General features: G+C 48.1%; 1 protein-coding gene across 1 annotated transcript; it reads left to right on the top strand.

Moving 5' to 3' along the window:
- Nucleotides 1-2999: 2999 nt before the first annotated feature.
- On the top strand, nt 3000-12138 carry SLITRK5 (SLIT and NTRK like family member 5). The gene is given in 3 exon segments (XM_030036678.1): nt 3000-3104; nt 5568-8061; nt 8063-12138. Coding segments are annotated over 2 exon segments (2919 nt in total). The 5' UTR covers nt 3000-3104; nt 5568-5575; the 3' UTR covers nt 8496-12138.
- Nucleotides 12139-14287: the final 2149 nt, after the last annotated feature.

Here is a 14287-nt window from a genome sequence, read left to right as displayed (position 1 = left end):
TAAGGTATTTTTCTAAAAATATAATGTTAATCAGAATAAGAATGAATGGAACAGCAGCATGATAGTTCTACACTAATAACCATTTAAACCTCGTGTGTGCTACTAAAATAATCTAGCAGTCTAACAACCTGAAAGTAAGATTTTATTAAATCGGATTTTCTATTCATTATACTTTTTAATATCTCATTAGCACAGGACCAGAATAATTAAACTGAAACATATGTACAATACTGACTTTTACATAATAGTTTTTAACATGATTTCAGGTTTATGAAATGTCAACTTTTCCAAAACGGTTTCGTTGAAAGAGTTAAGCTCAGCCTAGCTGCCAAGGTTATTTAAAATATCTTTCTCTCTTATGAATAAAAAAGTATTTACGTGTGTCTAATTTTGTGTGCCAGCGAGAAAAATAGCATAGAAACACAGATAGATGCTATAAATATGACAGGCCTTAAAAATGCAAGCATAAATGCATAAAATCCCATATATTCAAAATACAGAATTATTAATGCAAAACAAAAATGTTTTTCAAAAAACTCATAAGAAACTCCTGTAAAACATCCCTATTCACTATCTGTGAATTCTTTTTATTCCACTGTCATCATATATTTCATGTGGAATATTAGAAAATCTTTAAAGGGGGGGGGGGTTGCCAAGTATGCTTTGGTATTATTTTCCTGACTAAAAGTAGTATCTTGGAACTCAATCTAAAGCCATGCAAAACCTTCCACTAAATCAATTGGTTTTGCATCAAAACAGGACTGTCAGAGATTCTTTAATAGGAGAAGTAAGTACTTTGTCCTACTGAGAAGCTTTCCAAAAGCTTCTACAAAGTCAGGAATATTACCTGGTTTATATAAGAAAGTTGTCTTCCATCCAAACACCAGATCTTGCTTATTTCAGGCCTAGGGAAAGAGGATTTGAGCCACACTCCTTTTACGTCTGCAGAGAGAAGAACACACCTCTTGGGGAAGGCTGAGCATTAGGTAAAAGGTGATTCTCTACAATCATCCTTGGGTTTAGCGTGTTGGGATGTTAAGATATGAGTTAACAGAGTCTGCTGAAGATATAGATGTGATGATATTCACATATCATATGCAGAATATTCTTCCCTCTTCAGTGTTTAGACTCGCACAAGAAAACCCGTGAAGGCACAACTACGTCTAGCACTATCTTTGAGTTAAAGCTGGATTCCAACCTCTGTGCTGTGCACATCGCATGTACTTGATGCGTTCCTGTATGCATAACACCTATTTGATTTACATACTAAAATGTGTCCAGCACGTAACAGTAACGAATAGACAAATGCGACCGTGCGCACATCCTTGCGCGTATGCAATTAAATTGCCTTTTTTTTTTTTTTTTTGGTAGATCAGCCAAATACGTCATTTCGCGGAAAATAAAAACCTAAAGCTAAACATAAAAACCTAAAGCTAAACGTAAAAACCAGCACCACCGCTACAGCCGGCTTTGCGCAGGAAAAAACCCTCCGTGTTCCGCACGCGAAGGGAATAACGGCGCTTCTCCCGGCCGGCGACAAAGAGAGCGCAGCCAGCGCAGCGTCGCCGGCTTCGTCCCTCCCGCCGCGGCCACCCACGCCCCCCGCCGGGCCGGTCCCCCCGCCGTGCCCGTGCGCGGCTCCCGCCCGCGGCCGGGGGCAGCGCGCCCGCGGGGCGGCCCATCCGCCGCACTGCGCTGCCACCTGGCGGCGGCGGGAGGCGCCGCACCGCGCCGCGCCGCGCCGCCGCGGCAGCCCGCGGCAAGGCAGCCCGCGGCAAGGCGGCCCCCGCCGAGGCGGCCGCCCGGGAGCGCCGCCGGCCCCGCGGCCTGCCCCGCCGCCGCGGGGAGCGGGCCGGGCGGGGACGAGGCGGGGGGGGGGGGGGGGGCTTAGTTGTTGCCGCCGCATCCCCGCCCCGACTCCCTCCGCGCCCCGTGGCTGCGGCTGGGCGGTGGGGAAAAGAGAAACTGAACGGCCCCGCCACACGCCCCGCGTCCCCGGCGTCGGGGGGTGCGTGTAGCGAGACCCGCCGCTTCCCTTCACCGCCACCACCCAATTCCCCACGGTGTCCGCCGATGCAGCGGAGGCTCCCGCGCGCTGAGCGGCGGCGGCGGCGGCCGCCGGGCCACCGGCTCCCGCCGCCCGCCCCGCGCCGCCCGGCCACGGCCAGCGAGCGCTGCAAGGAGGGGACGGGGGCGGCCGCGCCGCCGCGCCGCTCCCCACGCCGGGCCGCCGGGCCCCGGGACTCCGGCCGGAGGGGGTGGAGGGGAGCGGGGGCGGCGTCCGGGGCGGCGGCGGCGGCGGCGGAGCGCGGGGAAAGTTGGCCCGTGCCGGGGAAAGTGTGAGTACAGCCCCGGGGCGCGTGGGGCGGGGGCGCGGCGCTCGCGTCGGCATGTGTGTGCCCGCGCGTGTGCGTGTGCGGTCTAGTGACCGTGCGCGCGGGGTGCGCGGCGCCGAGCGGGGCCGGCCGCCCGCCCGCCGCGCCCTCCGCCGGGGACACCCGCCCCGCCGCCCCCCCCCTCGCCTCCCCCGCCGCCTCTCTCCTCCCCGCCCCACACGGCCGCCGCCGCCCCTCCCTCGCTCCCCCCCCCCCCCACCCCCGCTGCGCTCAGCGGCGGCGGGGAGAACGCGGCGCTCCGCCGGCCGCCCCCCCCCCCACCCCACGCCCCCGCCTCCGCCGTGCGGGCGCGCGCGCGCCCTCCGGAGTGCGCGCGCGGGGGCGCGCGCGCGCGCTCCCCCCCCCCGCGGCTGCCCGGGCGCGCGCGCCCTCCCCCGCGCGTGTGAGCGAGTGAATGTGAGAGTGTGTGCGTGTGCGCGCGCGTGTTGCGTGTGCGCGTGTGTGTGCGCGTGTGTGTGTGTGTGTGTGTGTGTGTGTGTGTGTGTGCGCCCCTGTGCGAGCGCCGGTGTCTCGGCGCCGCCTGCGTGCGGGGGGTGTTTGTGTGCGTTCCGCACCCAGCCTCCCCGGCTGCTGCGATACTCGCCTCCGCCGCCGCCGCCTCCGCCGCCGCCGCCGCCGCCGCCCCGGCGGCTCCGCGCAGCGCCCGCGCAGCGGGCAGGCGTCTTCATGGGTTGCCACCATGCTTGGGCCCTGGAGATTTCGGGCGAAGTAAGTACCGGGGTTGACTTTTCTCGCGCTCTCTTCCTCTCTTTTCTTCCTCCCTTCCTCCCCGCCCGCCCCTTCCCCGCCAGGTCTTTCCTTGCTGTTGCTTTCCTCCCCCGACCCCCCCCCCCCCCGAGAGCCATGTCTCCCAACTCTGGGTGCTGCTCAGTTGGGCGGCAGTGTCCGGCTGGGGCTGCTTGCTTGCTGCTGCTGTCGGCGGTACTGAAAGCTGCTTCGAGCCCGATATGCAGTGCGGTAATCTAAGGGTTGAACTCTTCGGGGAAAAAACCACACACGCAAGAAAAATCCCGATGCAACCCCCTTCCTCTTTTCCCCCCCCCCCGTCGCCCCCCTCCTCCCCCCCCCCCCAATCCGAACCTCTGTAGGGAGCTGGCGAACAGCAGCACGCAGTCATCACAGAGGGGTTTCCAGGGCGGGATTGCAACCTTGCATATAGCCAGCTACAACTTTATTTTCTTTAGCTCCCATCCCCCCCCCCCCCTTTTTTTTTTTCCCAGGGAAAGGGAGAAAGGAGGAGGGAGGGAATATTGTATTTGCCTCCTTTGCTAACCATAATTGAATTAAAGTTGTGAAATGCCTGGGAGTTTAACTCTGACCGGGCAGGTTTTCAATGGCTTTTTTTTTTTTTTCCTCCGAAGAACTGTTGGTTAATGGATGAATGGATCTGATCGAGCTGAGAAAGAATATGCTAGATACATGCCTTTGAGTAAGATTTCTGCTGCCTTTATGCAGTGAAGCCTTTTGCTTTGAGTAATTCCGATCCAGTTGACGTCTGGTCAGAATTAGAGAGAGATTCACCGAGACTTCCGATTTCTTGCTGCATGACTGCCTTTGCTGCAAGTGCTAGATTTGCAGCCCTGAACCTAATGCCACAGGAGATGTCTTGCAGTACTGAGACTTCCCGTTTTTCAGGATGCGTTCCTCCAAACCAGAGTTGTGTCATGAGAATTGGAGCTCTGAGGTGGACGACAGAAAATGCAAGCCTGCTCCAAGATCCCAGCATTTAAGCCTGGATGATGTATTAGTCTTCCCCTACCGACACACACAATGCATTTATTTTCCCTATTCGTACTGCTTTTAGACTAGTAGAAGTAGAAGAAAGCCACAAGGAGTCAGAAAGACTGCAAGAAGGAATGGAAATGGAATTTGTTTCCAGCCAGGTGAAATTCGGGTATTAAATTACTGACGTAGGTCAATGGTAGGGTTTCCCTTCCACCCCCCTTGGCTTTTAATCAGCCCGGGTGTCTTCTCCCCTAAAGGATGAAGAGTACTGACGGCCATCGCTGCTTATAATCAGTAACTGATGCTTGGAGTGTTGGCGATGAGATATTTCCCTGAGACCTATTTAGATCTCTCCACTTCTACCAGGCTAGTTTTGCAGAACGTTGGGAATAAGCGGTATGTCAGATATGGCTGAAACTCCGAAGATGATCCGCATGTTTTACATTTTTCACAAATTTTGGGTGAGTGGTTAAAACATTTCCTTTAAGAATGAGAGAGTGTGTGTGTGTGTGTGTGTGTGTGTGTGTGTAAGAAATGAAGACCTCTGCTCGATAGTCACCTCTGTTACATTGTATATAACTCATGGGGGGGGGATCATAAAATCAATTAAAATTATTTACTTGTGTAAAGATACAAAATTGCTCTCACTGAAGAGAGCTGTTAAGTGCACTGAAGTAGGAGGTTAACGTATCTAATCTCATTACTGAAGAATTCCCCCACAAAAGTCATCTGGGGGTGCATGCGTGTGTGTGTGTGTGTGTGTGTGTGCACGTCTGTGTGGGTGGCCGGGTGCTTTGTAAATGTATAGATAGAAAAAAACCCGTAAGAGAGTTTTAAGAAATGTGTGACGTGGAGAATGTGTCAGTATTCTCTCTGTTGAATTAAGCTGCCGTTTTCAGCACTGAGCATTTTTCTTTGGATTCCTACCATGGCATTTCCACCACCGGTTAAAAATCAAGGTAGAAGGAGGGGAAAACCTTGGTGCGCTGTTCACTGGGAAGGTTCTGAAGGGAAGGGGGAGCTGGGTAATAGGGGAGGTGGGAAACCTCGTAAAATGGTGCTTCTTTTCTCTTAAATTAGAACCGTGAAACTGAACTGACAGCCATTTTATGTATATTTATGGGGCTGGTCGTGAAAAAGAAATCCAAGGAAGCATTGAAATGCACCCCACACGAACAGAACCAGAACAATTCCTGCTGTGACCTCACCTTTTTAAACACCGCAGGCATTTGACTCGCTAGGAGTTGCCCATCAACCTTTTAATCAATGCATGTCATCCAGTTTTCAAAAGTGTGGGAATCAGAAGTGACAGGAGTTCTTTTTGTTTGATTAGCAATCCATTCTTTACTCCACTGAAGATATATATAAACTTTGTCTCCATTTTAAATTTTATGGGGCTATGCTATTATGCTGCTTTCTTTTTTTTTTTTCTCCTTATCCTTACAGGAAATAAAATGTACGCTTGCTGCTCTACAGTAACTTTGGAACAGGACCTCAACAAAAAAATGCATATCTGGATGCTGCAGACGATCGCATTTGCTTTAACATCGCTAGTCCTTTCGTGGGCAGAAAGCATCGAGTATTATGGGGAAATCTGTGATAATGCGTGTCCTTGTGAGGAGAAGGACAGCATCTTAACAGTGAGCTGTGAAAACAGAGGGATCATCAGCCTTTTTGAGATCAGTCCACCAAGGTTCCCTGTCTACCACCTCTTGTTGTCTGGGAACCTTCTGAACAGGCTGTACCCGAACCAGTTTGTCAATTACACGGGGGCTTCGATTTTGCATCTGGGGAGCAATGACATACAAGACATAGAAACCGGGGCCTTTCACGGTCTGAGAGGTTTAAGGAGGCTGCACCTGAACAATAACAAGCTGGAACTTTTACGGGATGACACTTTCCTTGGGCTAGAGAGTTTGGAATACCTACAGGTCGATTATAATTATATTAGCGTCATTGAACCCAATGCCTTCAGCAAACTGCATTTGCTGCAGGTGCTGATTCTCAATGACAACCTCCTCTCCAGTTTGCCCAACAACCTTTTCCGTTTTGTGCCCTTAACTCACCTGGACCTGAGGGGTAACCGGCTGAAGCTGTTGCCCTACGTGGGCCTTTTGCAGCACATGGATAAAGTGGTGGAGCTGCAGCTGGAGGAAAACCCCTGGAATTGCTCTTGTGAATTGATTGCTCTAAAGGATTGGCTGGACAGTATCTCCTACTCCGCTCTGGTGGGAGATGTGGTTTGTGAGACCCCTTTCCGCTTACATGGTCGAGACTTGGATGAAGTCTCCAAGCAGGAGCTTTGCCCCAGGAGGCTCATCTCGGATTATGAAATGAGACCGCAGACACCACTGAGCACCACAGGGTATTTCCACACTACCCCGGCCTCGGTCAACTCCGTGGCCACTTCTTCTTCGGCTGTTTACAAATCCCCCTTGAAGCCCCCCAAAGGGACCCGCCAACCCAACAAGACGAGGGTGCGCCCCACCTCCCGCCTGCCCTCAAAAGACCTGGGATACAGCAACTATGGCCCCAGCATTGCCTACCAGACCAAATCCCCGGTGCCTTTGGAGTGTCCCACTGCCTGCACTTGCAACTTGCAGATTTCTGACCTGGGCCTCAATGTCAATTGTCAGGAGAGGAAGATTGAGAGCATTTCTGAACTGCAGCCCAAACCCTATAATCCTAAGAAGATGTATCTGACGGAAAACTACATTGCGCTGGTACGCAGGGCAGATTTTGTGGACGCCACTGGGCTGGATTTGCTGCATCTGGGCAATAATCGGATCTCGGTCATTCAGGACCGGGCTTTTGGGGATTTAACTAATTTGCGAAGGCTGTACCTGAACGGGAACCGGATCGAGCGGCTGAGCCCAGAGCTGTTCTATGGGCTGCAAAGCCTGCAGTACCTCTTCCTGCAGTACAACGTCATCCGGGAGATAGAGGCGGGCACCTTCGAATCCGTCCCCAACCTTCAGCTCTTGTTTTTGAACAACAACCTGCTGAGGTCTTTGCCGGGGAACATTTTTGCGGGTCTCTCTCTCTACAGGCTGAGCCTGCGGAGCAACCACTTCTCCTACCTGCCAGTGAGCGGGGTGCTGGACCAGCTGAAATCCCTGCTGCAGATCGACCTGCACGAGAACCCCTGGGACTGCACCTGCGACGTGGTGGGCATGAAGCTGTGGCTGGAGCAGCTCAACACCGGCGTCCTGGTGGACCAGGTCATCTGCGAGTCCCCCAAGAAGTTCGCCCAGAGCGACATGCGGGCCGTCCGGGCGGAGCTGCTGTGCCCCGACTACTCGGACATCGTGGTCTCCACGCCCACGCCGTCCCCGGGCCAGCTGCCGGCCAGGACCACCCCCTCCTCCTCCACCGTGCGCCTCAACGGCACGGCGGCGGCGGGCGGCTCCGCGCCCGCGGGCGGCGGCGCCGGCGGCTCCTCGGTGCCGCTCTCCGTGCTGATCCTCAGCCTGCTGCTCGTCTTCATCATGTCCGTCTTCGTGGCGGCGGGGCTCTTCGTGCTCGTGATGAAGCGCCGCAAGAAGGGCCCGGGGGACCACGCCAGCGCCAACAACTCCGACGTGAGCTCCTTCAACATGCAGTACAGCGTCTACGGCGGCGGCCACCCCCCGCACCACCACCACCACCACCCCCACCTCCAGCAGCACCCGCCCCACCGCGGCGGCGGCGGCGGGGGCGGCGGGGGCGGCGGGGGCGGCGGCGGGGGCGGCGCGGCGCTGCCCAAAGTGAAGACCCCCGCCGGCCACGTCTACGAGTACATCCCGCACCCCCTGGGCCACATGTGCAAGAACCCCATCTACCGCTCGCGGGAGGGCAACGCGGGCGAGGATTACAAAGACCTCCACGAGCTCAAGGTCACCTACGGCAGCCACCCCCTGCCCCCCGGGGGGGGCGCGCCGCCGCCCCCGCCGCCCCCCCCCGCCGCCGCCGGCGCCCGGCGGGGAGGACGCGCCGGCGCGCAGCCCCGCGTACAGCGTGAGCACCATCGAGCCGCGGGAGGAGCTGCTCTCCCCGGTGCAAGACGCCGACCGCTTTTACAGGGGCATTTTGGAGCCCGACAAACACTCCTCCTCCTCCTCCGCGCTGGGCACACCCGGCTCCACCCTCCCCGACTACCCCAAGCTCCCCGCCGCCTACACCTACTCCCCCGGCTACGACCTTAGGCGTGCGCACCAGTACTTGCACCCGGGGCCGGGGGACGGCAGGCTGCGGGAGACGGTGCTCTACAGCCCCCCCAGTACTGTCTATGTAGAGCCCAACAGGAACGAGTACCTGGAGCTAAAAGCAAAACTAAACGCAGAGCCGGACTACCTCGAAGTGCTGGAAAAACAGACCACGTTCAGCCAGTTCTGAGAAAGAGCCCCCCTCCTCCCCCCCCCCCCCCCGGCAGCCACAGCAGCTCCTTCTCTAGAGTATTTGTATTTAACAACCACACGCAAAACAAAGAAACGTAAATGCTGACCTCCCCCCCACCTCGCCCCCCGCCTTTTTTCCCCCTTAATTCATTTTATTGTAGGGTGAAGTGCCTTGGCACGGGATTTTTCAGCTTCGGGGAATGATTCTGAAAGGGTGTGCTGTTTATTTTATTTTCAGGGGGGTTTTATCTTTTTTTTTTTCTTTTTTTTTTTTTTCTCCTTTTACTGTGTTTGGAAGTAGGAAACCACCTATTGTATAAATCGGGCACAGCACTGGCATTGTGCGTGTGTCCACATGTGCTTCGGGGAGGTGGCAGGAGGGTCTTGTCAGGTCATATTCAGGTTACAAGTACAAAAGTCACGGTCACTTTTTTTTTTTTTTTTTTTTTTGTGTGTGTGTACAGGCATTGTTTAATTTTGCTTTCTTTCTGGTTGACGAGTACAGCGCACATGTTCCCCTTTTAGCCATGGGTGAGTCTAAATGGCTTTTATGGAGAGATTAGCACACCCCGACTTTAATACAAGGTTTCCTTTTTTTAAGGATGTGTTTGTATGCTTTCTGGACTTTTGAATTAAAAAATATATTATGATCTTTAAAAGGATCACTGTAGATGTGGACAAATCATTAAAGAGTGCAGAGATATATGATCCATAACTGGTTAGTGAAAATAACTTATTGATGAAATATAAAAAAATATTTTATTGTAGCACCTATTTTTATATGCACATTAGCATTTCTCGTTCCTTCACTATTTTAGGGCCTAATCCTGCAAATTCTTACTCACTTGAGTATCCCTACTTGTGAAAGAAGTCCCAGCTTAGGCCTTGATCCTGCAGGCACTTAAGCACCTCAACTTTACCAATGCGTGTAGTCCCGTAGACTCACTCATTGAGCAAAGTTAGTCAAATGCCCAAAAGATTAGGATAGAGGATGCAGAACTATTCTTACAAGTAAAACTATTGGGATGTTTAAGTGTTTCTTCTGTTTTCAGGATGGGGTCCAAAGTCTGCGGATTGCTTTAAAGTGTTGCACTACATTGAGAGCTTTTTTTCCAAAGCTGATGTAGTATCAGAAGGACCTTTTAAATCATTACGGATAATGCCAATTATGACCAAATCTTAACAGACAATCTAAGACATGAAATTGAATCACAATAGAAAAAAATCATGTTTCTCTATCTGAAAATATACCTTTTAGCAACCTCCTGCTCAGGCATCTGGTTGGGCAAACTAGTGAGGGACATGTAGAAGGCATTCATTTTAGCAGGAAAAAAAGTGTTTCATTTTTGATTTGTCAGTTTTCTTCTTTTTTTCTTTTTTTTCTTTTTTATTAGTTAACCAAAATATAATGATTTTACAACTGTTGTAGCCAGTTTCTGATTGTTTAGTCAAGTACAATTGCACTTGTACAGATCCACATGTTTACTGGCATCCTGAAAGACCAAATGATGGACTGTACACATCTATATACAATGTCTTTACCCCTTTGGGCAGCAGGCAATGGCAAGGATATTCATAAACACAGCATCACTGTAAGATGGGACAACTGACGTCTCATATGTATCCCAGCACATGTGATTTTTTAATAGTTTCTGAATAAACACTTGATAAATATTTCAAATGTAAGATCATGAAGTAATGAGTATCTGGAGTTTAAAATTTCTTGCCAAAATCATCTGTTTGTACGTTGGATTCTCTTTACTAGCAATTACGGCTCATCAGAAAGATCTAACATTTTTAGGCAAAACATAACGTGTTCTCTATTTTCAAAACGCGACATACGGTACTTCCCAGCATACATAACATGGGTCAGAGGGCAACACAGGGATATGCATTTCACCAACATATTGACTAGGATAGTTTCATATTTACATTTTGTTTCCTTACTGAAGTGTTCTTTAATATATGGAACAGGGTAAGTGATTTCGTGTGTGGTTTTGTCTTTCTTCAGTAGGTTATCATGTTTAGTATTGTTTGCAGAGTTGCTCACCAGTACATCTTTTATTGCAAAAGGGCTCTGTTCTGTTCTGCTTTTCCTGTCCAACTACAATCTGTCACTTTCTACAAAAACAAAGCTATATAACTGGTCTGTTGGAATTCAAGATGAATGTTTTGTTGGCATGTGTTCTTCCCTCTCTGCCACCCACACTGAGCGAAAGCAAAAGCAAAAAAACTAAAAAGTATGACTGTATTTAGCTCGGACAGTTTAGTAAGTGGAATGTTATTTCAGTTTGAAATGCAGATATGAGGAGTGTTCTTTTGTCACAAGAGACAACACGTGGCTATTCTGTGCACTGCTGTTGATCTCCTGCAGACTTCCCATTGACACTAGTGAGTGATATGTGTGTTGCTGCCTGAGGTGCACTTTTGGAGCCCTAATTTTGAATTACTGCCTTGATAACTATTGCTGAAACCAGTGGCCTGGTTCTCCTTGTATTTAAACTCAGCAGAGGCACACTGTTGTTAAGTGGGTATAGGGTAAGAAAATTTTCAGCCTCACTGGCTTTGTCGTTCACTAAGAGAAAGGCTGGCTCAGTAAAGATTGAATGAGAAGGTCCTGCAAACCATGTGTCTGTTCCTGTGTAGATATGTTTTTTTCTGCGTGATTCTAAACCCATAAACAGGAGTTTGTATAGGTGTCAATACAAATGTAGGATAAGGTCCTTAATGTGAAAGGTACATTTTACATGGCATTCTGCCACAAAGAGGCAGCATCCACAAATGAGTAAATGAGCAGGAATTGCTTGGATTTGTAAGAAAGAGCTGATAGAAATGCCTCGGCAGTCTGTTTATGCTTACATTCTGATGCTGCCATTTCTGAGGCCAGTAGTATTGCTGCTTCCATGTTTTCTACACACACTTAATAGCTGCTAATGAAGAATTTTTCTAACGGTCTACACTAAAATCAGAACTATTAATTTAAATCTCTTCAACTTCTCATCTTCAGTAGAAAAAATATATTATCAATTCCATTATTGGAGAAAAAAATTAAATGGTATCAATTACCTTCAGAAAGTGCATTCTTGAACATAAATCCTTAAAAAGGGTACAGAGTGCAAAATAATATTATTTAGTCCATAATTATCCTGAAACACACCTGAAAGGGCTATTTGTGAATGACGACTTTAATGGAAGTAGGATTTCCTACTCAGTGGCTACAATGATAAATCATCTGTGGAAAATTATAGTAAGACCAAAGTAGATGGGAATATGACTTGGAAAAGGGACATATGCCTCTGATTTGAAAACAGGATAATTTGTTTAAAGAAAAAGCACTTGTATAAGAATATGACCTTTGTTTTGTTAGCAAGATCAGTGAAACCTTCTGCATGATGATCTGCTGAGTTAGTGCTGACCAAAGGGGTAAAAGTGTAAGACAAAAAAATAATCCCTATTTTGAGAATTCTGAATATTATTTTAGCTTTTTATTATTTTATTTCAAAAGTGCATGAAATTCTGTGATAAAAGAGGAAAAAAGGTGGAAGAGAATCCTAATTCTCAGTGTAACTACTAGAATCAAAACATGGATTGTGATAATATAGAACATTTATTCTTATGAAGTAAAAGAAATATTCAGTGTACTTTCTTTTGTTTTTTTCATATCGTGCCAATTTAATGTCCTAAATACTAATGCTGAGTTTAGGGGTGAGATATCTTTTTCTCTCTCTTGCTCTCCCTTTTTCTTTTCTCTTTTCTTTTCTCTCTCTTTTTGGGGGCTTCTTTTCTTTGCTTTTTTTTGGGAGGGACTTTTCTTTCGGGGAGGGATCTTTCTTTTCGGGGGGGGGGAGGTTTGGGGGGAATTCCCTCGGAAGTCCTCAACTCTCCTCTCCTCTCCTCTCCTCTCCTCTCCTCTCTCCTCCTCTCCTCTTTTCTATATTACATAGTTTACTCCCATCTTTGATAAAATGAGCTGAATTTCAACTGGTTAATCCCAGAAGATATACCCTGTAATTTCTAGACATTCTTACACACTACTTGAAACACCAGATGCTATGTCAGTCCCATCACCAATTAAAAGTCTGACATAAATGCAGCTTCCACTTTTCTACTTCTAGAGCTCAAATTCTCACACTTTTTTTTTAGATTTACCTGCCATTATTTTAATGGTCACTTAAGGTTGTAAAAACATGTTCAGTTGATTCCGTATACTGCAGTATTTAATTTCTGAATGTTTTCCTAAGTTTCCACTTTTTATCAAGCTTATAGCTAATTGTTAGGAGTATTCCTGTTAGGAAAACATACTAGATGTGGCGGTACCTTTTCTGATATCACGTAATAATTTAACTCTTAAAGTAATATAACAAAATTAATGGCAAAATATGATTAAAAAATGAGCCTTTGACCCATGGAAAACACAATTTAGCAAATACCTCTGGAAAGGCAGGAATAGCTAATCATGGTTGTTGGTAAAATATGAAGGTAACATCCTGGTTCTGTAGGTTGTTTAGACTTTTGTTTAGCTGGAGCTAAAATGTCTGACCAGCGTGTTGTGTGTTTCTTACAGAAACTTAAGAGTCTGCTTAATGCACATGGTTCCCTCTCAGGGGGCAGAGTCCATTAAGGCACTACGTCCTGAAGGACAGGGTAAACAAGAGCTCCTTCATTTTTAGAGGGCAGGTTCTTTATATTGCTCAGTGTCTCCAGGGAACCTGAATAGCCTTTCATTAGGTTAAAGACTGGCATACTGAAACGCAGCGTCTCCAGCCTTTAGAGAAGGGGGCCAAAATCTTTGGTTGCCTTATGCAGAACTGAACGCTATTGGCACTACTGGCATTAAACAAGAAAAATGGGGAGAGAGTAGAGAGTGAATGGCAGACACAATTCCATAGCTGTCACCCTTCAAATGGTCTTCACATTTCTATTCATTATTTGATAGTACAAGTAGGGAACTTGTACCTCCTTTCTGCAGCATCCATTTACTCTGGAAAATGTAGAACCTCAAGCTAAGGAGTGATAAGAAGATGGAGCAGATAAGTGAGGCGGTTCTGTGAAAGGAGCGGGCAGGATAGCAGCACTCTGATTGCGGCAGCCGTACTACTTGGTCACTTACATCACTTCCCAACCTTTCTTTGGGATGTGCTCTGATGAAATGAGAGCACATAGATCTTGCAGTCCAGCAATACTGTCTTACAGATTTGTGTTTATCCATCTGTATATAAATACTATCCTAATATAAATATCACGAGTCTTTACAATTTATGTTGCTTTTTTCTGTTCATTATTCAGCTACATTTCAGAGTACCTCGCAGTATGATAATACCCCAGAAATACTAAGCACAGTTATGCTTTAGAATAATTGTTTGTTCTTAAAACACTGAACATGTTGAACAGGATTAGGAAACAAAAAGAGGCACATTTAGGTCCTAGTAACCAGAGGCATTTAGTTAATTGAATATATAAAGAAATAAAGTGTAATGAAGTTTGTAATTAAATGGTTACCAAATTAACTATTTAAGTTACAGCTAATGGGCCACATTTTGCTTCTAGTTGTGTAAGTACAAAACTGGATTCCATTGACTTAAGGAAGTTACAAAACATTTACCTTGCTCTTATGAGTTTGGCTTTTTGTCATTGAAATAAGCCATTCTCTTAGCATTTCTCTTTTGTAAAGTGAAAAATTTGAATACAGTAAGGATAAACGTTTGTAGTTCTGCTATGTACCTCCAAAATTAATTACTTCTATTTCCAATCTGCTGACACATTAACTGAACATTAATGTAGTATAGCAGT

Source organism: Aquila chrysaetos, chromosome 14 (assembly GCF_900496995.4).
Source record: "Aquila chrysaetos chrysaetos chromosome 14, bAquChr1.4, whole genome shotgun sequence".
Taxonomy (NCBI): domain Eukaryota; kingdom Metazoa; phylum Chordata; class Aves; order Accipitriformes; family Accipitridae; genus Aquila; species Aquila chrysaetos.
Note: the sequence above shows the minus strand (reverse complement) of the source record. Positions and strands in the feature narration are given on the sequence as shown.